Source organism: Cololabis saira, chromosome 11, assembly GCF_033807715.1.
Source record: "Cololabis saira isolate AMF1-May2022 chromosome 11, fColSai1.1, whole genome shotgun sequence".
In the NCBI taxonomy this organism is placed as follows: Eukaryota; Metazoa; Chordata; class Actinopteri; order Beloniformes; family Belonidae; genus Cololabis; species Cololabis saira.
In genome coordinates this window covers 16,130,432-16,151,991 of record NC_084597.1, presented here as the reverse complement: position 1 = coordinate 16,151,991, position 21,560 = coordinate 16,130,432, and the positions used below count along the sequence as shown (strand labels likewise).

At 41.0% G+C, this 21,560-nt stretch overlaps 1 protein-coding gene across 13 annotated transcripts in view; it reads left to right on the top strand.

Annotated features, from left to right (window-relative positions):
* LOC133455011 (formin-binding protein 1) overlaps window positions 1–21,560 on the top strand; it is a 97,024-nt gene that overhangs the window by 62,168 nt on the left and 13,296 nt on the right. For 5 of the 13 annotated variants that reach the window (XM_061733795.1, XM_061733797.1, XM_061733794.1 and 2 more), the window contains exons 7-11: window positions 5,882–6,010; window positions 8,188–8,334; window positions 10,816–11,007; window positions 12,601–12,789; window positions 21,406–21,420. In XM_061733795.1, coding sequence (XP_061589779.1) covers window positions 5,882–6,010; window positions 8,188–8,334; window positions 10,816–11,007; window positions 12,601–12,789; window positions 21,406–21,420 — 672 coding nt within the window. The remainder of the gene's footprint in view (window positions 1–5,881; window positions 6,011–8,187; window positions 8,335–10,815; window positions 11,008–12,600; window positions 12,790–21,405; window positions 21,421–21,560) is intronic. The other 8 variants (XM_061733800.1, XM_061733799.1, XM_061733798.1 and 5 more) reach the window with 5 other exon arrangements.

The following is a 21,560-nucleotide window of genomic DNA, read 5'->3' as shown; positions in this document are numbered from 1 at the left end:
GGTTAACAGCATGCTTGTGTGGTTGTGTGTGTTTTTTAATGATACATATTGGTTCACTTGCTTTTTCCCAGCGAAATAAATCAAACATGTAACTGGGTGTTTCAGAGATTACACAGTCTGCTCGTCTGCTCGTCTGTACGTCAACGCACGCTGCAATCGTCTGCTTCTCAGAGCTTGCGGACCAGAGCCCTCCTGGGCCTGCGGCTGATGTCATTTCCTGTTGTCGCGACCAGTTAAAAAGAGCCCTCAAAAATCTCAGCATTTAACCCACACGGCTCCCACGCCCGAAAGGCATCATGGGTCAGCAGCGCGTGCTCCTGCTGCCTCATCAGCTGCTGGAGCAGAGCTCGGGCAGTTGACACGGTTCAGACCCGATTATTATGCAAATACGGGGGGGAAGAAAGAGCCTTTCTGCACCCTGGACGAGCAGCTAAACGTCTACAATGGGCCTCAGCTGTGAGCCGGAAAGATCCAGAACAGCAGATCAAGAAGCTGCTCTGGAAGCCGCCCTGCTGCGAGTACAGTTATGCTCTTTACTGAACATAAGAAGTTCAAAAGAACTTATAATTTCCTGAAGTTTTGACTGACGTTTGACTTTTCAGATTTGCCTTTTCTTTTTTCTTTAATCTTAAAGGAGCTTGAGGCCGGATTGAGGCAGGATTTATGAAAAAAATCCGTATACATTTTAAGTTTTCTAGTAATAATGTCAGATGAAGCGTTCCAAACCCAAAAGAATGAGCCCTCTAGTGTATCTCTCCTTTGCCTTGAACAGGCTGTGTGCTGCAAAATGTGCTGCAATTCGGTCCCGATTTTCCCGCGCTGGGCTGCGGATGTGACGTCACATGACGCTGCATGTGCGTTCTCCCCGTTCTCCCGTGCCGGCTTCACTGTTGGCTGCAGTACCCCCAACGGCCGTCGTGGTGAAGGGTGGCGCTAGAGAGTCTCATTTCTTAAAAGGAGCCTCAAGCTCCTTTAAAGAGATAAGAAGATAAATGTCCTTTGTCTTTCATCAGTTCTGTTTATTATGTTTTTTTTTTGGTTCTCAAAAGAAAGTTTCATTTCTCTATGAAACATAAACATGTACGATGCAATTCCTCATGACTTTACCTGTAACCCTTTAATGTCAGATATGTCATAGTTTTAGACAATAAATAAATACATAAATTACCCAATGTTTTCATAGGGCTTCTGAAAAATAATTTAGAAACTGTTAATGACAAAATTAGATTTTCAATTTCAGATTTAAGGGAGGTTTTAGAGAACGGCCGGCTGGACCGACTGAAGTTCTAGCGCTTACTTTTGGTCTGAAATAAAACGTTGTCAGGGTAAAAGAGCTGCTGTTGTGTGAGCTGAGGTTTTGTGGAGTTCTGGGCTGTCAGAGCAAACCTCGAAACTGTTCCCTCTCCACCTTTTTGGCAAACAAATACCTCAATTTGGGGTTTGGATTCACAGCCCAGATATCCACGATGCCTGTAAAAGGTCAGTGTAAAACCTCAGACTTTACTGGCTTACATAGTATAAAAAAACACTTGGACACCTTTCTACTTCTGCTCATTCTCAACATAGAGCAGCAGTTCACATTTCCAGTATTCAGATGATGACCGTGGTTGAGTACCAACTTCCCTTTCTGAGCGATGACACGCCTGCCAGTCCAGGAAGTGCATCCATGGCAACTTCTAGTTTAGCTGGAAACAGCTAACGCTCCTTTTGTGTGCATGTGTGTTTGTATATCTATTTTATGCCATACCTTGAAGCGAAGCTCCCATAAGGTAGGTCTGGCGTGCAGCGAACGTTTGACATCTGTGAGAACACACATTGTCTCGACTCGTGTCTCGACACACAAGTGGTCTCCTGTGGAGTGTGACTCACCGCCGGCACACCGTGTCCTGTCTGACTGTGATCGGTGGCTTTCTGTCCTCTGCCGAACACGTTCTCACCCTGGTCCTTACAGGTGCAGCAAAACGTACATGTACAAAAGTGCCAAGATCTATATCATAGTGAATCTTTGCAGTTGGAAAATACAACCAAAAAAAATGAGCAAATACTAGGAATGGGCGATATTTTACCGTTCACGATATACCGTCAAAAAAATTCCTCACGATAAGAATTTGTCATCTCGCGGTAAAAACGATAAATTCTAATAAAAAAAGGAAGGAAGGAAGGAAGGAAGGAAGGAAGGAAGGAAGGAAGGAAGGAAGGAAGGAAGGAAGGAAGGAAGGAAGAAAGAAAACAAGGAAAGGAGGAAGGAAGCGAGAAAAGAGGAAGGGAAGAAGGAAGGAGAGAGCAGGAGGAAGGAAGGAAGGAAGGAAGGAAGGAAGGAAGGAAGGAAGGAAGGAAGGAAGGAATGAAGGAAGGAAGGAAGGAAGGAAGGAAGGAAGGAAGGAAGGAAGGAAGGAAGGAAGGAAGGAAGGAAGGAAGGAAGGAAGGAAGGAAGGAAGGAAGGAAGGAAGGAAGGAAGGAAGGAAGGAAGGAAGGAAGGAAGGAAAGAAAGAAAGAAAGAAAGAAAGAAAGAAAGAAAGAAAGAAAGAAAGAAGGAAGGAAGGAAGGAAGGAAGAAAAGAGGAAGAGAAGAAGGAAGGAGAGAGCAGGAGGAAAGAAGGAAGGAAGGAAATGAGCCAGAAAGAGAAAGAAAGAAAGAAAGAAAGAGAAAAAGAAAGAAAGAAAGAAAGAAAAAAAAGGATAAATTCCCGTTGATGACGTTTTTGTGTAACAAACATGGCGGATCTGAGAGAGAGATAGATTTATAGTTGAAAAGGTGGAGTTGAATTGGTATTTTTTTAATCGTCATATTTATCGTTATCGGGATAAATGCCAGAAAATATTGTGATACATTTTTTTAGTCCATACCGCCCATACCTAGCAAATACATAACTTTTTTTCACCGTACTCGTATTTAATTGACAAAAATGAAGCCGAAATGAAAATGTCGTGTGGGAAATGAAGAACCTCTACAGATCCTTAGTTTGTAGATCCATCTTTAAGAGCAATAGTTGGACGTATTTGTCCCCTGTATGACTTCATCAATCTTGTACATTGTTGCGGAGGAGTTTTGGCCTGTTCTTATTTCCAGCATTGCATCAGTTTATGGATATTTTTGTGATCACTCATGCACAGCTCTGCTAAAGGCTTCGCAACAGCGCTTTAATTGGGTCAGGAATGTGGAATACTCTGAACACAGGAGTTCATAGTTGACTCAATGACCGCAAGACACCCGGTTCTTGTGGCTACAAAAACCACTCCAAAAGGATCACCTCGCCACCACCGTAGTTGACAGTGAAAATGAGGCGTTCCTGCTGAAATGCTGCTAGTTTTTGCCACACATGCTGGATGTCCAGGCCCTGCAACCCCCCCCCTTTACTGTAGGTCTCAACCTTCCAAGGGACCCCTTTCCAGAAGTTCAAAAGCAATTTTGCAAAACTCAGTTGCTTTTAAATTTCTTTTTCTTTTTTTTATTTTTTAAATGAGGAACGAATACACTTCCCCCTGGCAACCCTTTCAGACAAATTGTACTTGTTCTTGTCCTTTTCCAGTTGTGCTTAGTGAGGCCCGTAGGGTCTGAGGTGTAGCTCACTTGGGCACATTGAACTCCAGATTGCTTTGAAGGGGGTTTATAACCTTGTCCAGATTGCTGTGCAGCAACAAGTGCTTTTCTGCAATTAGTGGTTATGTCTTTCCCTCATGGCATTCTGTTACACACCTAAATCCTAGGGTGTTGTTTAGGGGTGGGTATTGGGAAGGACCTCACGATACGATACGCATCACGATACTTGAGCCACGATACGATACACATTGCGATATCCCGATTATGCGATATCCCGATTATTATATTCTACATAGTTCACCGAAAAATTTAAAAATGCATTACATATCTTAAAATCCAAGTTGTATATATGTACATCAGATGATAGTGATGGATCTTAAAATCCGAGTTGCACGTTCATCAGATTATAGTGACAATTCATGGGACAAACTGAGTCAAAACAATGTTTTATTATAACTATACAAGCTAAAGTTACAACTTATTTGTATATGTTTTTCATATTATTTACATCATATGAAATTAACATTAAATTTAGTATGAGGTTGCTTTAATTATGTGGCAAATGATAATAAACACAAGAAAGATGGGTACTAAAACCAAGGAAAGGCAATTGTGTTATATAAAAAATAAATTATAAAATGAAATAAAACGTGAAATAAAACCTGAGCTCAGTGCAGGGCCCTCCCGGGGTTGGTAGAGAGTGGCAATGCCCAGGACTGTCACTTAGGTAGGAGCACTGGGTGATATAATGGGAAAAAAATCAGGGATAAAAAATATATTAAAAAAAAAAAAAAAAAAAAAAAAATCGATATTCAAATTTTTTATATCGATATTGAATCGGCTGGAAAAGTATCGCGATATATTGCCATATCGATATTTTTGCCCACCCCTAGTGTTGTTTATATAGGTGTCTTTACACCTGCTGATGATCGTTGAATGAAGGACTGAGCACCTGGCTAGAGTGAACCCTCTTAAATCCTGTGGAAGAAGTAATGAGGTGCTCGGTGTTGTCCAGATCATTTTACTTTTCTTTTGCTAAATAAATAATGTTTGTAAAGGTGAGCAGAGTTATGTTGTTCATCTAATACCAAGACGCACCATGATCACATGATTTTTATTATGTTGCTACACTAAAACATGAGATGAATCGTATTTGAACATACATGAAATCATCAACCCGACGACAGGAAGCGTATACGAAGAGCGATCACAGAACAGGCAATTTCCAGAAACTGACAACAGGATGTGATGTGGCTGCAGGCACAACTGCTCTCTTAAAAGTTTTTTGTTACCTGCTCTGTTACCATGGCGATAAACTGTAACCCTCACCGTGGCTCAAAAACAGCCAGCGCACTTTACATGCACCGACACCAGCGTAGCACATGTGCACCAAAGAATGCTCACAGGTCACCATGTGGGCTTCTCACATGTGTTTTTTAGCTTCACATTATTTCCCTCTGAGGAATTATCCGTCATCCCTCATGGAAACAATGCACCTCTGGATCTGAGCGGCCTCAACGCCGATGGTCTCCTTTTCCTTTATCTGCCTCCGCTCATGCAAGCCAACGTGATCTCAACTGAATGAGGACAAATCACGCCTCCGTTCCTTCTACTGCCCCTCACGGTTGTATTCCCACTTTTTTTCCCTGCATATGCACTCAGCCCACTGAACGCTGATTGCACTCACAGACTCGTAAGTTGACCCTCTGTTATGGACAACCCAGTGAAGTCACTGTTTATGTGTGGACGGGCTTCAGATCTGGTGGAAAGATGAAACTGATATGAGTCCTAAAGACACACACAGACACACACAGACACACACGTGCTGTCTCACTGCAACAATCTCATCTCCATCTGTTTGCTCCTGGTCTGTAATAAGCTGCTCCTGCTGCGTTTCTGACTGCCTGCCTCCCTGCCCTCGCCCTGAACCATCTTAAAATAATCAAAACTATGGACAGCAGACGTTGGCCAGATCAGGCAGGCAGTCAAAATCCCAATTCCTCCGTCCTGCAGCTTTTGCACTGCCTTTTTAGGTATATGTATGTATATGTTTGTTCTAACCTATATATGGTCTAATAAAGATGTCTCTAGCTGGCCCCTGACTTGGGTTTGCACCTGTGTCTGTGCGTCCGCGAGCTCCGTGTGTCTGTGTGCACATACTGTATGTGTGCATGGGTACTCGTACGCACAAATGCTCTTATAGCGGTTTTTATAATCTGGCCTGTGAGTGTGTGTGTAACACATATTTCTGTGTTAATCAGGGCACGATGAGCTTAAGTGACAAGAACGTGCCTGGGATGTGGTTGTTTATGTTTTTTTTTTTTTTTTTATCTTCCTCCAGGCAAGGCAGCAAGCTCAGATGAGGCACCAGATGGCTTCTGACAGCAAGAGTGATTACGCCTCCTACCTGCAAAAGTTCAACCAGGAGCAGCATGACCATTACTTCTCAGTTATTCCCACCATATTTCAGGTAAATGCAACAAGGAAATGATTTGCTGCAGACTGGTTTAGTTCAGATGAAGATGTCCGCCGGGGTTGTGCATCACGTGTAACCACTAACCCTTCTGTGGATGACTCATAAAAATAACGGTGCAGTGTTTTGTTTTCAGGATGTGCGAAGCAGTGTTCATTTGTGATAGCATTTATTTATCTATCCACTCTTAAATCATAGACGAGTTCAAAATGCCCCCCACACAACATATTTCAACATATTCATTGTAGATTTAAGTTTTAATTTACAGAAATTCTTTAAAATAGCTTTTTTTTTTTAATGCAGCCCATTGAATAGATGTGGGCTACTCAGTGGTGGACAGTAACGGAGTAAATTTACTTGAGTACTGTACTTAAGTACATATCCAGAGGATTTTTACTTTACTTGAGTATTAGATTTCTTTGGTACTTATTACTCTTACTTGAATACATTTCCAAGACAAATATTTTTACTTTTACTCGAGTAAATTTCTAGGAAGGCTGAAAAGTACTCGTTACTTTCAGGTCTGCTCTTTTTTCTTCTTCCCTAAAATCCTATTGGACACAAGCTGTTTTTGTCAAAGGAGGAGACCTATCACAGTGCACGCTCTCCACTGGATGTACGTAAAGGGGAAATACGTCAAGCCTCCTCAAAACGATACCGCCAAAGTAGCCTGCGTTTGTCAAGACAGAGCCGCAACAAGTCAAGACAGAGCCGCAACAACGGCTACGCCTGCGTCAGGAGAAGAAAGACAATCCGCTGAGTCGTCTGAGTCTGATAATGAGCCGGACTCGGAGCAGGGACTTTCACAAAATCCTTGGCCGTATCTTAACTCAATGTTTGAGTTCGACCAAGTAAAAAACGAGGGCACAGACAAACCACAGACATTTATTTTCAAATGTTTATTGTGTCTGCCGAAGCAGAACTACCTCTCTGCTTTCAACAACTCAACATCTCAACTCAACAAAATAAGAAATTTACTCTTACTCTTACTTTACTTAAAGTAAATTTAAAAGCATTTACTTTTGAATACTTAAGTACCTTTAAAAGCAAGTACTTTTCTACTCTTACTCGAGTAATATTTTGACTGAGCTACTTTTACTTGTAACGGAGTAAATTTTGACCAGTAGTATTTGTACTCTTACTCAAGTACTGGGGTCGAGTACTCTGTCCACCTCTGGGGCTACTCAATGATGTCCGCTGAAGTGGTTCACGTGCAGCTAAACCTGGTTGGTGAGCCGTTCAGGTGTGTTGGAGCTGGGGAGCATCTAAAGCATGCAGGACAGTGGGAACCAGACATGAAGAGTTGCTGCTTTATCTGATATTGTTCAAAATCGCAAAGATGGCTCTAGCAACAGTCAGTACGTTTACATGCACTAACAGAAAGTTGAATTCTTGCCTTATTCCGACCGATATCGACGTTTTAAAAGCCATGTTTACACCTTAGCCGGGCTGAACTGAAGCTCTTGAGATCGAGCTTTTAATGCCAGATAATGCGGCGCTAGTTCGAGTTATTTCAGCATGTATATGCAACCCACGCTTAACCGAGCTACTGACCGCCCCGGAACTCCCCCTTCTGGAAGTGACGAGCCGCAGGAATAATAACAGTCACAGCATCACTACAACATGGTAACAGAAGAAGAAGAGGGAGACTTTGCATGCATCTAACCTGCAACATGATCAGGCTTTGTATGTATGAAATTTACAGAGCTGCTGCATCATTAGCGTCCATTTTTTAACATGTTGTTGTCCTTTTTCGCGCTTGTTTATGTACCTGAAGAATGCTAACGGGAAGTGCATGTGACGCCACCTAGCGTTGTGGAGTCGAACGCACCTCACTCAATAATAATAATCTTCTTGCGCATGTATACTTGGATTTTTTGGACACTCCAGTTTAATCCTTTGCTAGATTGTTGCCAATAGCTTGATTTAAATGTGCATGGAACCGCACTGAGTAACTCAAAAGCCAAGCAGCCACTTCTGTCCTAAAATGTATCTGATAACTTTCCAAAACTACTTTATTGCTGTTTTCCTTTGTTTTTATGGGTGCATCTGATCTCATATCGTCAGTCGCAAAAATATTCTCAGACCGAGTCACGTTGCATCAGTTTTTCCACATCAAGTGGCGTCCGAGTTGGCTTTTATTCATCTATGAACAAACGTGTGTTGAAATGCAGAAACTCCAGGAGATGGAGGAGAAAAGGATCGAGAGGGTATCGGTGTGCATGAAGACGTTCGCAGACGTGGACCGCCAGGTGCTGCCCATCGTGGGGAAGTGTTTAGACGGCATGACGAACGCTGCCGAGGCCATCGAGCCCACAACTGTGAGTATACACACACACACACACACACACACACACACACACACACACACACACACACACACACACACACACACACACACACACACACACACACACACAGAACCCATACACTGCTGATGAAGCCCTCGCTGAAGCAACAAGTGTGCAAGTTGAATGAGTACTCTTTCAAAGTGAAAACAAGCAGCAACACGGGGAGTTAGACCAGACTCACACCAGGGTTATAATAGTTTAGAATTTTTCATTTTAGTTTAGTTTTATTTCGTTTTGACTTTTTCTCCTTCAATTCAGTTAGTTTTAATTCATTTTTAGTGTGGGTTTGCTAGTTTTTATTAGTTTTTATATTTTCAAAAATGCTTAGTTTTAGTTTAGTTTTTATTAGTTTTAGTTTTGACGTCACGGACCGTGAGGCGTTCAGGTGCCGTAGCTGCCAGTTGGAGATAAACGGCCAGAGCAGAATAAATTGATCATACCAAGAGGCTTATATTGACAGGGACGAAAACGGAGGAAATTATATCGTTCGTTTTAGTTAGTTTTCTAAAGTTTTTGTTCAGTTAACGAAATTGTTTTTTCAATTTTAGTTTTCGTTATTTCGTTCGTTTTCGTGAACGATAATAACTCTGACTCACACAGGAGGAGTTTAGGTGAAGGCCGACCTTCTACAGGAAGAAACTCAATGGAAGAAACACATGCCAGTTCTCTCCATCAACTTTCAATGGGTTCCGGGTTAAAAACATATCCGGGACTCCCCTTTGAAGGGGCATTTCACAGATTTTAGCTCCGTGGTTTGAGTAAACTGGTTATTAGAACTGTTGTGTAATATCTTCTGGTGCCGAAAAATAAAAATAAACCTGATGCCACAAGGATTATCTCAGTTATGGCTTTAGTTTTAACATTTTTGACGAAGCCATGTTTGCCACTTAGCCTGAAGAGTTAAAAACAAAAAGATATGTATGAGATGTTCAGATCTGTAGGGAATAAAAGTCAGGATAACTGTGTTGAGTATAATTTCTGCTTTCACTTCTCCTTTGTGAGCACATTGCAGTTGTTTGTTATTACTTCTTTCTCTTGGATGCTGACATGAAAGGCTGCTTGTGTTCAAAAGGAAAATCTGCAACATTCTTTATCACCATGTCACATGTTGGCTGTCTGCTATATGACAAAAAGCAAGCCTGTCCCCGGGGAGCGCATCGTATTTGTGTTTGTCCTTATCCGAGCGTGGCCCAGCTCCAGGGAGATGACTCCAGACTGCTGGAATAAACAACGGCTGGGGATGACAAATCACATGCTCCTTCCTCCGTCTGCCTTCCTTTATTTTCATATATGGAAAGCACAACTGCAGATCTTTAACCCTTGATCTCCACTCCATCCATCTGCTCTTATCCCAGTACAGTTCAGAAACCGGCTCACAGCATTGTTGGATCTTTATCCTTTTTATTTTTATGCCCACAAACTCAATTCATTATCAAGATAAACAGACGGATAGACCTCCTCTTTTTAGTTGTTTTTAGCATCCTTCTAAAGACACTCGGCTGCAAGGTTTCCACCAGTGGTGGACAGTAACGGAGTAAATTTACTTGAGTACTGTACTTAAGTACATATCCAGAGGATTTGTACTTTACTTGAGTATTAGATTTCTTTGGTACTTATTACTCTTACTTGAATACATTTCCAAGACAAATATTTTTACTTTTACTCGAGTAAATTTCTAGGAAGGCTGAAAAGTACTCGTTACTTTCAGGTCTGCTCTTTTTTCTTCTTCCTTAAAATCCTATTGGACACAAGCTGTTTTTGTCAAAGGAGGAGACCTATCACAGTGCACGCTCTCCTGGGATGTACGGAAAGCGGAAATACGTCAAGCCTCCTCAAAACGATACCGCCAAAGTAGCCTGCGTTTGTCAAGACAGAGCCGCAACAAGTCAAGACAGAGCCGCAACAATTAATTTAGAAAAAATATAGTAATTTACTGATGTGGAAAATAAGAAATTTACTCTTACTCTTACTCTTACTTTTACTTAAAGTAAATTTAAAAGCATTTACTTTTGGATACTTAAAGCAGCACAACGTAACTTTCAGCTTTTGTTGAGTTTGGCGTCTCCTTTGGACAAAAGCGGTAGTGCTTTACCAGTAGTGTGGCAGGGTTCCTACCATGCTCCTCAAAGTTACATAGTGCCAGTGAAGGAGATACAGACCCCTCAGACCATGACAGAGGTGTCATTAAACCTGTTGGAAGTTGATGTACCATCACAATGACTCTGGAAATATTATATTAAGGTGGAAAAGTTACGTAGTGTCGCTTTAAGTACCTTTAAAAGCAAGTACTTTTTTACTCTTACTCGAGTAATATTTTGACTGAGCTACTTTTACTTGTAACGGAGTAAATTTTGACCAGTAGTATTTGTACTCTTACTCAAGTACTGGGGTCGAGTACTCTGTCCACCTCTGGTTTCCACTAATCTCTCCAACCGTTGTCTCCCCAAAAAGGATTCAAAGCAGGTGGTGGAGTCCTATAAGTCTGGGTTCGAGCCTCCGGGAGACGTGGAGTTTGAGGACTACGGCATGGCCATGAAGAGGACGGCGTCTGAAAACAGCCTGTCCAACACCAGAGAGGCCAAAGAGAAGCCCAGTAGCAAGAGCAAGGGCAAACTGTGGCCTTTCATTAAGAACAAGAACAAGGTAACACATGGATGAGCAAACACTTCATACGAGTCACGTTTTCACATAAAAGCAAAGCCTCACCGGCTCCAATGCCCGTGTGCTCACACGGAGGTCACCTTGTTTTTAAAGGAGCTGGTGTTTTTTTTTCCTTTCTGCGGGGGGGGGGTCTCACAGATCATTATTTTCTGTTTGCACCGGTGTAAATGATTATGTGGTTAATGTCACATTTATGCACAAACCTTTTTTGTTCTCAATGTTAAGCTAAAAACAAATTGGTTGCTATTTCTTTGTTAGTATTGCCATTTGTGTTGTTATTATTTGCCACCTGTTCCTCCTCCCTCGCAGCCACCCTCACCGATTTTTTGAGTCTCCCCTCTGTAACACACACTAATGTATTTCTACCTTTGCTCTGTGGACCGACTTACCCGGCAAATAATAAGTTAAAGGTCAGATCTGAGGTGACGACCGTCCCTCCCCACCTGTCTGTTGACAGATCATCAGCCTACAGTAGCTTCCTGCTTGTAAACAGCAAAAAACTGACCTCTATCTGGGTTATGGGCTGGTGGCACTGTTGGTAATGAATTAGATTAGAGCGTAAGCAAGTAATTGGATGTGTGTGTGTGTATGTGTGTGTGTTTTGGTGGGAAGATGTGTGTATGCACTGTTCGATGCAGACTCTAGCAACAAAAATGGCAACTAAACCCTGAATAGCAAGAATAGGAAGCAATGCATAGGGGTATTTATATGCTACTACATGCATGCAAGCATAATGGGAACACACACTGCTGAGGGCTGGTACTAACGTTACAGGCTCTGTTTTTAAAGCGAAAGGTGCCGGGTCACCTGCTCATGCATGCGCATCGTTTGGAATCTTAGACCTCATGCCCGCTTCAATCTTCAATCTTCCACTTCTAAAGCTACCGGTCGGTGAACTCTGCAGTCTGAGGTTTTAGTACCGCGACAAGCGTAGGTACATCCATGGGTTAGAAAATTCAGAAATGGTCCGGAATGTGGTGAATTTCCCGTCTCAGTCGGCACGTTGAGAGAAAGACCGGAGAGGGATCTCGATCAAGGAATCCAGCATGCGCTTTGACTGACTCCTCTGCTGTTTGCTTTGTTGCAGCTGCTCGCTTTAACACATTTGACACTTCCTACTCACTCTGGTCATTTTTGTTTTAATTTGATATTTTTTATCTAATTTTTTTACAGTTTTCATGTTTTATGTGTTGACAGTTTTTTTTTTCCTGCAACAAAACTACTCATACACTAGGTTTTGTTCCTTTGGTTGTCTCTTCTGTTCAGTTTTTCTGTTGTGTGTTTCTTTTTTAATATTTGTGGGAGGCTTATTTATTTCATTTTGTGTTCCCTCCTCCTTTTCCTCTTTTGTCTTTTTTCGTTGGATTCTCACCCCTTTCTTCTTCTTCTTCTTCTTCTTCTTCTTCTTCTTCTTCTTCTTCTTCTTCTTCTTCTTCTTCTTCTTCTTCTTCTTCTTCTTCTTCTTCTTCTTCTTCTTCTTCTTCTTCTTCTTCTTCTTCTTCTTCTTCTTCTTCCATGTTTTTCTTCCTCCTCCTCCTACTCCTCTCCGCTACGGCTCCCCTCTCATACCGGTAGCTTATGTCCCTGTTAACGTCCCCCCACCAGCCCCCACCTGCCCCCCCAGCCACATCCCCACCCTCACCCTCTGCTGTTCCCAACGACCCCCAGTCTCCCAAGCAGCAAAAGGAGCCCCTCTCCCACCGCCTCAACGACTTCATGACCTCCAAACCCAAAATGCACTGCCTCCGGAGCCTGAGGCGAGGGGTAAGTGCGTTTGCGTGCGTTCATCGCAGCTTTGTGCATGCATGTGTGAATGTGTGTGTGTGTATATGTGCGTGTTTACACCTGTACCTTCGGCACTGTATGGGCGAAGCACTGTAAAGGCCGATTCCTCATCTTTGTCTCGTTTAAACAAATTCCATGATACAGTAGAGCAGAAAACTGTTTTATTTGCCTTTAAAGCCCAGCAGAAACTGCTTCCAAACTGCATTCAATAAAATAAAACAAAACAAATTATTTTTTCTGTCAAAGAGCACAGTTTTTAATGTATAACTCACTCATAGTTCCATACATGACTTATTGTGTGGAGATATGGGGTAATACCTATAAAACAAACACAAACCCTATTTTTCTATTACAGAAAAGAGCTTTAAGGATAATTAATAAAACCGACTATTATGAACCAACAAATAATCTTTTTATTAAATATAATACCTTAAAATTCCATGATATAGTAGAGCAGAAAACTGTTTTATTTGCCTTTAAAGCCCAGCAGAAACTGCTTCCAAACTGCATTCAGGACCTGTTCCAGATAAAAGAAACCCGCTATGACCTGAGGGGGAAACTCATGTTTGAGATGACGACAGCAAGAACTAATATTAAAAAGAGATGTACATCAGTTAAGGCTAGAGAAATTTGGAATAGTTGTAATAACAACCTAAAAGTGTGTCGCTCTATCGTCAAGTTTAAGAAATTGTTTAAAGAAAATACTGTAAATAAATATAAAACACTATAATTATAAAGTATACTATCAAAAACATTCTAGGATGTGAAACGTCAATTTTATATTTTGTCTTACTTATTTTTTTTCTTTTTTCTTTATGTATTGTTTGTTTCCACTGAGTAAAAGCTAATGTCTCATATTTTTGCTGATCATAAGAAAAAAGGGTAGGCCCTATCAGAATCAGAATCAGAATCAGAATCAGAAAGGGGTTTATTGCCAAGTTTTCACACGAGGAATTTGTTTTGGGGATTGGTGCAACACAATACAAATATAAAAACAAATATATAAGAGATTAAATAAAATGAAATGTATAAACAATAAAAAGTATAAACAGTAAAATAAAATGTAGACCGGAAATGTACAAAATGAGGTTTTAAAGTGCCGGGTGAGTCTGTACAGAAGTGACTTAGGAACTTAGGAAAGGTAAAAAAGTATAGACAGAAATGTACAATGAGGTTTGTAAAGTGCCGGATATGAGTCTGTGCAAAAGTTACAGGATTGGAATTTTTACGTTAATGTAACGTATAACGTATAATGTAATGTATAAGCTACGGCTTCAGCCTACACCTTTTCGGCAAAAGAAATGTTGTTTTTTTTCCTACTATAAAGTACTATAAAATAAAGATTCATAACCATCATAACCATCAACCAAACAACCACGTCCAGAGGTGCTTTCAAAACAAATCAGTCCGGCAGGCCTTCGCCCCTGCAGTGCTCAGCTTCTGTGCTTCTCTAGCATGCTTCTGTAGCGCTTCATTATGTCTCCACATGTCTCGTCTGACTCACCAGCTGTTTCCTCACCTTGTCCCTTCATTTTTCATATTAACTGTGGTCACAACGACAACCCGCGTGTCACCCACCTTCCCTCCTTTCGGACAGAACCCCCTGTAACAGTCCCGGCCGAAGCATGGAGATTGCAGTTGCTCCCTGCGCTCCTCTTTTAATCTGTGCTGGAGGCAGGTTGTTTGAGTTTGGGTCTTTGATGCATGTGATGTGAGGGAAAGAACACAAAGAATGAAACACTGCGATGATGTTGGAAATGGTAAGTATGGAGCCAAATCAAGGCCAAAAGTTTTGCTAATTTGAAAATAAAATTTGAACCTGAAAATTCTTTAAAATTTGAACCTGAAAATTCTTTTTTACAGTTTCAATTTTATTTTTTTCAGTTTCAAATCTTTTTTTCAGTTTCAAATCTTTTTTTTTCAGTTTCACGTGTTTTTTTTTCAGTTTCACTTCTTTTTTTTCAGTTTCAAATTTTTTTTCAGGTTCAGACTTTTGGCCCGGATCTGGCGTGGGGGGCGTGGCATCAACTGAGAGGGGCGTGGCATCATGAGTGACAGCAGAACAGAGAAGGCGGGGGACGTTCCTCAGTCATGTTGCCTTCAGGAATCGTAGGTTGCAGAAGTTATCAGTAGAAGTATGATTCAACACTGTATATACACTATATTCACGTGATTGGCAGTGTAAAAAACTGATATTAGTGACACATTTCTGTTTAAAAAGCTGTTTTAGACCATACTTGACACCAATCGCAGTATAAAAGCAATAAACTATGCAGGTGTACAGTTCAACAGCCACACTTTAAAGTTTGACATTTCCCACTTCCACATACTACCAAGTACGGTCTAAAACAGCTTTTTAAACAGAAATGTGTCACTAGTATCAGTTTTTTCCACTGCCAATCACGTGAATATGGTGTATATACAGTGTTGAATCAAACTTCTACTGATAACTTCTGCAACTTACGTTTCCTGAAGGCAACATGACTGAGGAACGTCCCCCGCCTTCTCTGTTCTGCTGTCACTCATGATGCCACGCCCCTCTCAGTTGATGCCACGCCCCCCACGCCAGATCGGGGCCAAAAGTCTGAAACTGAAAAAAAAATGTGAAACTGAAAAAAAAAGAAGTGAAACTGAAAAAAAAACACGTGAAACTGAAAAAAAAAGATTTGAAACTGAAAAAAAGATTTGAAACTGAAATAAAAAGATTTGAAACTGAAATAAAAAGATTTGAAACTGAAAAAAAGAATTTTCAGGTTCAAATTTTATTTTCAAATTAGCAAAACTTTTGGCCTTGATTTGACTCCATAGTAAGCAGGAGCATCAGGATTTCTGGTGGGTGGTGTTATCAGCGCCAGCCCGGTGTCCTGACTCATGTCATCACCTGTTCCTGTTCTGAAGCACTGGTTTGTGTTGTAATGGAATCACTGGGTGACAGTCGCTGGGGAAGGTCACACCAGCACCTTCCGGTCACGCCTCCCCACCTCTCCACCTCTCCCGGGTCCCCTTGACCTCGGGAATGGGCAGTAACTTCCACTGTTCCTTCCGGTGTGTCCACAATTAGAAATGGTGTGTTGTTTGTTTGCACTCGTACTTTGAAAGGGCAGCAGGCGCTCACGGTAAAAAACTTCAGAATGAAATGGGCGCTAACATGACATGTGAAAAGGCAGGAGAACAATACTGTACGGCAGTGCAGCGGAAATGATTGAAACGAGTGCAGAAAGAGGGAAGTGTGCAGTTTTTCTGGCGCCAGGCAGATTCAGCAGGAAGTGCACGTTTCTGAAAGCGGAAGTGCTGCAACAGCTCTTTAGAAGAGAGATTTAAAGAAATATACATTCTAGGATGAAAATGGTACATTGTTTCAACTGTATACAGTTTAAAATATAGAAATTTGACCCAACTGCGACATTTAATTGTGTAGATAAAGCTGGAGGGAGGTTTGGAGGCTAGAAAGTGGATGAGCATTGAAAAAATAAATATCAGTAAACTGTTCCATGTCTCACAACAGCTACCTGTTCAACTTTATACTCTCTTTAGTCCCTGGGATAAAGAAGGGAGGGTTTGTGTTAGATCCCTGGTACAGATAGTATAGGCTAATACCTCTGAGCAGCTGCAAGCAGCTAGTCCTAGCAGCAGCTCTTTATTTTCATAAATGAGCCTTCATCCATGCCTTTTTTTTCATTTTAAGAAGAAATGCTCATTTTAAAAAAAGCAAAAAGTCTGTTAAAAAAGTTAAAAAGTCTAATTTTCCTTCTGTCTTGGCAGAAATGTTTCAATGTGTTTCCATCGGCAGGGGGTTAAACTTGGCTCATGTCTCCATTGCCAGTAGAAACTCTTGTACGGGACCCGAACAAGTTCCTGCCTCAGTTTTGTACTTCAGTGTGGCTCTGACAATCTGCAGGGAGTTAACTTGGTGCTGGTTGGGTATGCTGCAGGCAGGACACGGCGTTGTTTAGCTGTTTGATGTCACCAGTCATCAACCATCTTAGCTCCTCTGATGCTGAATCCGTTGTTCCTGTTTGTTATTCTTTTAGTTTCTTCATCTTAGTCTTATTTTTTGTTTTTTTTTAAGTAAAACTGGTGCAATACTGTCAGCAAGCGGTATGAACTGCTAGGTCAAACCAACAGCTTTTCTCCGTCCAGGCCAAATTTCTCCTGAGAAAGACAAAAAAAATTACTTTGAAGCTAATGCAGCCTCCTTGATTCCTGACCCCCAATAACAAAAAACTGCTTTTAGTCATTTTGTCAAATTAAGGACTTTTAAAAACCCCATAATGAGGGGGATGGTGACTTGAGCAAAACCTTGAATTAATCATTTATCACCAGTTAATCCATTCATTCCTTCTGTGCTGGGAGTCCTTATACGTGTCGTTCATTTGACTGTTTTGCACTGAAAGAAAAAAATAATAATCATACACTGAGCCTTAAGCTACATTGCACCACTTTTGTCATTAAAATGTCTTAGACAAGTCTTAACTTGCAGAAACCATGTTCATTGGTTTCACAATAGAGGAAATATCTGTTAAACCAGCTCCTGAGTGTCTTATGTGGTTGCACTTGCAGGCAAATCAATAAAGTTCAGTTGAGTTCCTCTGCCACCTCCTGCATGGAAACGCTACCATCAGATTAAGGATTCCAGTTGTGCCTGTGGTAGAGTGGACAGATGTGTACCCGCGCAGGAGAAGCTTGCTGCATACTAGCTGTTTAGTCCATCGGCGTTCACTGTGAATGTGCTCTCGTCTCGCCTGTGTGTTGCTTGGAAGGAAAAAGAAAAAGGCGTCTGTGTTCCGGGAGTCAAATGAAGGCTGTTTACAGTTTAAGGTTCTCATTGATTAAGCCTTGTTCCCTCTGACGACCACCACAGCAGCAATCCCCACGTTCGCTCATTTATCACAAAGAGCTCATGAAGAGGACTCTGGGTCGGCCCACGTATGCTTTTGAAGCAAGGCAATATGTAGTAAGTGTGTGTGTGAGATAGACGACGGTGTGTTTGTGTGTGTGTGTGTGTGAGAGGATGAGAAGGTGTGTGTTTGGGATTAAGACTGAATGAATACCGAGTGCGTGCAGATGTGTGTGATTAGTAAAAAGCCACACCGAACACTGGTTTTAGCCTCTTTAATTGCGATCCATCCGGGTTGTGCGGGGAGATTGCGGGTAGGGTTGCCACCCGTCCCGTAAAATACGGAATTGTCCTTTATTTGAGAAAAAAATGTTGCGTCCCGTATTGAACTAATACGGGACACGATTTGTACCGTATTTTCATTAACTTTTACACCATATTCTAGTTGAATTATTGAAATAAGTTAACTTTTACACCATATTCTAGTTGAATTATTGAAATAAATTAACTTTTACACCATATTCTAGTTGAATTATTGAAATAAATTAACTTTTACACCATATTCTAGTTGAATTATTGAAATAAATTAACTTTTACACCATATTCTAGTTGAATTATTGAAATAAATTAACTTTTACACCATATTCTAGTTGAATTATTGAAATAAATTAACTTTTACACCATATTCTAGTTGAATTATTGAAATAAATTAACTTTTACACCATATTCTAGTTGAATTATTGAAATAAATTAACTTTTACACCATATTCTAGTTGAATTATTGAAATAAATTAACTTTTACACATATTCTAGTTGCATTATTGAAATAAATTAACTTTTACACCATATTCTAGTTGAATTATTGAAATAAATTAACTTTTACACCATATTCTAGTTGAATTATTGAAATAAATTAACTTTTACACCATATTCTAGTTGAATTATTGAAATAAATTAACTTTTACACCATATTCTAGTTGAATTATTGAAATAAATTAACTTTTACACCATATTCTAGTTGAATTATTGAAATAAATTAACTTTTACACCATATTCTAGTTGAATTATTGAAATAAATTAACTTTTACACCATATTCTAGTTGAATTATTGAAATAAATTAACTTTTACACCATATTCTAGTTGAATTATTGAAATAAATTAACTTTTACACCATATTCTTCACCTGTAGGCTATATTACATCTGGGCTGATGTGGACATACGTAGCATAGGAGGCTATTTCAGTTGCTAGTATGGTTGTCTGTCTGTACAGTCATGCTAGTTCAATGCTATTAAAGCACTTTAAACTTTAAATCAAAGCATTTAGTTTTTTCATATAAAATAAACACATTTTTATTCAGTTTAGAATTTTTGGGGCTTTTTTTTTGGCTCCTGCGCTGCTGAAATCGGGGCGTCCCTTATTTCTATTTCTGAAAGGTGGCAACCCTAATTGCGGGTCCCAATTAAAGAGGAAAAAAAACCATCCTCACAAAGAGTGCCAGTGTCTGTGGCTGGCTCCGTATTGATCGCATGGTTCTGACACGTGTAGACTCGGGATGGATGATCGGAGAACATGATGACTTCATCCCTCATCACATGTATCAGCTTGAGGTCCACCGTGTCCTGCAGCCGTCTCCAGGCTTCCCCCGCTCAGTTTGCAAGGGGTCAATTCAACAAAGTGTTGCAAGCACCTGAAGATATGCAACATTAATGCCCACTCAAGTGTGGTCCCCCATAAATAAATTGGAATAGGTGTGTGTCACACTTTGGATCTGGGTTCAACCTGCAGTACCAAGAATTCACCCCTCCAGGGCTTTTTCTGTGTGCTGCTGTGCCATATCTGTCTGTAAGTACCGCGATATACGTGTGCACCCATGTCGGTCTGTGGAATTGAGTAGTCTTTGTCTTCATCGTGATTTTAAGTGGTTGAACAGTCTTTGTTGAGAGCTCTTCAGCGGTCACACAATAATAGAAAGCTCAGAGGAGGAGATCGTGCTCAGAGTTAAACAGTGATTGCAGTTGTTTTGCAAAAAGCATGCGTGACTTCACTTTATGAGAGTGAGAAGCAGTCGCTGGAAAAAAAAAGGTTATTGGACATCATTGAATACAGTAAGCTGCAGGTAGATCAGCTGAAGCGAGAAAAATGGCCAAACAAATCAATATCACCTTTGTTGTGCTGTTTTTACACCTGATGTAGTTGAAAAAGGAGCACAAAGAGGTGGAAGATTGTATCGCTAAACTAGCATTAGCTTAAAAGCTTCATTCCTAGTTTCCACTTAAGTCCAAAACAGATTGTAGCATTCAAAAACAATTTGGAAAAACCGAGGCACTCAAGAAGTTAGAAAAATTAAAAGGCCTTTATTAAATCATGGCTTAGAAAAAGTTAAAATGCCTAGAAAAAGTTGGCCATGTAGGCCTTCCTCAAGGCAGATAGCAAAGTCTTTGCTATCTGCCTTGAGGAAGGCCTACATGGCCGAAACATGTTGGCATTTTAACTTTTTCTAGGCATTTTAACTTTTTCTAAGCCATGATTTAATAAAGGCCTTTTAATTTTTCTAACTTCTTGAGTGCCTCGGTTTTTCCAAATTGTTTTTGAATCTTTTGGATCCCCATGCCGAAGAGCACCTGAAGTATACTTTTTTTTACACCCAGCAGCACTCCATGCGTTTGTAGTTGCCTTACAGATTGTAGCATTATCTGACCAACTCCATCCTCTTCTTCATATTCAGTAAGTCACTAGAAAGATGTGCGACCCATTTAAAGATGTGTGAAGTTGGGGAGAGGATCACAAAGTGACGTAAGCGAGGAGCGTACGCAGGCCTTTGGAGGTGATTGACTTGATTAGAGCGCTGAAGCAGAGCTCCTCGGTGCACCGGCCTGTGAGCCTAACAGGATTACCAGTCATCTGCTCCAGCTCTACCAGCCTGCAGCCTGCTCTTTGTATTCCAATTGTAACAATATCCCCTCAAATCCACCCAGCTAATTATGCAAACAAGCTGTTGAATAACTCTGCTCCATTGTTATTTCATAATTACCCTTATTTATTTCTTTATTTCTTTATTTATTTATGATCTGCTTCATAATAAGTAGCATTCTCTTAGTGACAAGCAAGTTGAATCTTCGTTTTGACAGTGTCCCTCCAGCTTGTATCCGCCTCAGTGTGGACACGCAGACCTGCTGATATGACGGCGTGCTCGCGGCGCCCTCTGCTGCCCGCACCGTGCCGTTATGTCGGCAGCAGATGAGGATCAGCGAGTAAAGGGTTCATTCACGGCTGTGGCGCTCAGGCTCCCTCCCTCTACTTCTTTCCTCTGCATTTGTATTCATCAGTTTCTCTCTTAATTTGCCTCATTGTTCACCTCATGCTTGTTCATTGAGTTGGTCTTTTTTTCCCCTCATCATCTTGTTTCTCATTTTTCATGAATTAATTCACTGTGTTGCAAATGTTAAACTTCACCACTTTAGAAAAGAGTTGGGGGGGGGGGGGGGGGGGGGGGGGGTTCTGAAAGAACATTTTTGTGTTTAAGGTAAATCCAAATCCTTTATCCTCTAAGCGCTTTGGCCTCTTTTCCTCACTTGGTGAAGTCTAGCAGAGTGACGCTTTTCTATAACATGCAGGTTAACTGTGTTTATCAGAAGGAAAAACCAGAAGAAACGGCCGTGATATTCTCCTGATGCTGACTCATGTCTGTTGTTTCTTTCTCCCTCCTGCTCCTCCTCGCCATTTCTCTCTCCTCCTCTCCCCTCCCCCCCATGAAGCTTTCTCTCAAGCTGGTAAGCATGACCGTGTAACCGCACGACCGTAGAGGCATGACCGTAGCACGCACGCCACGTCCCTCAATCCCAGTAACACGTTTGTCAATAACGTCCTGTACAGCTTTGTTGTGTGCTCCTGTTTTTGTTTTTTCGTTGGT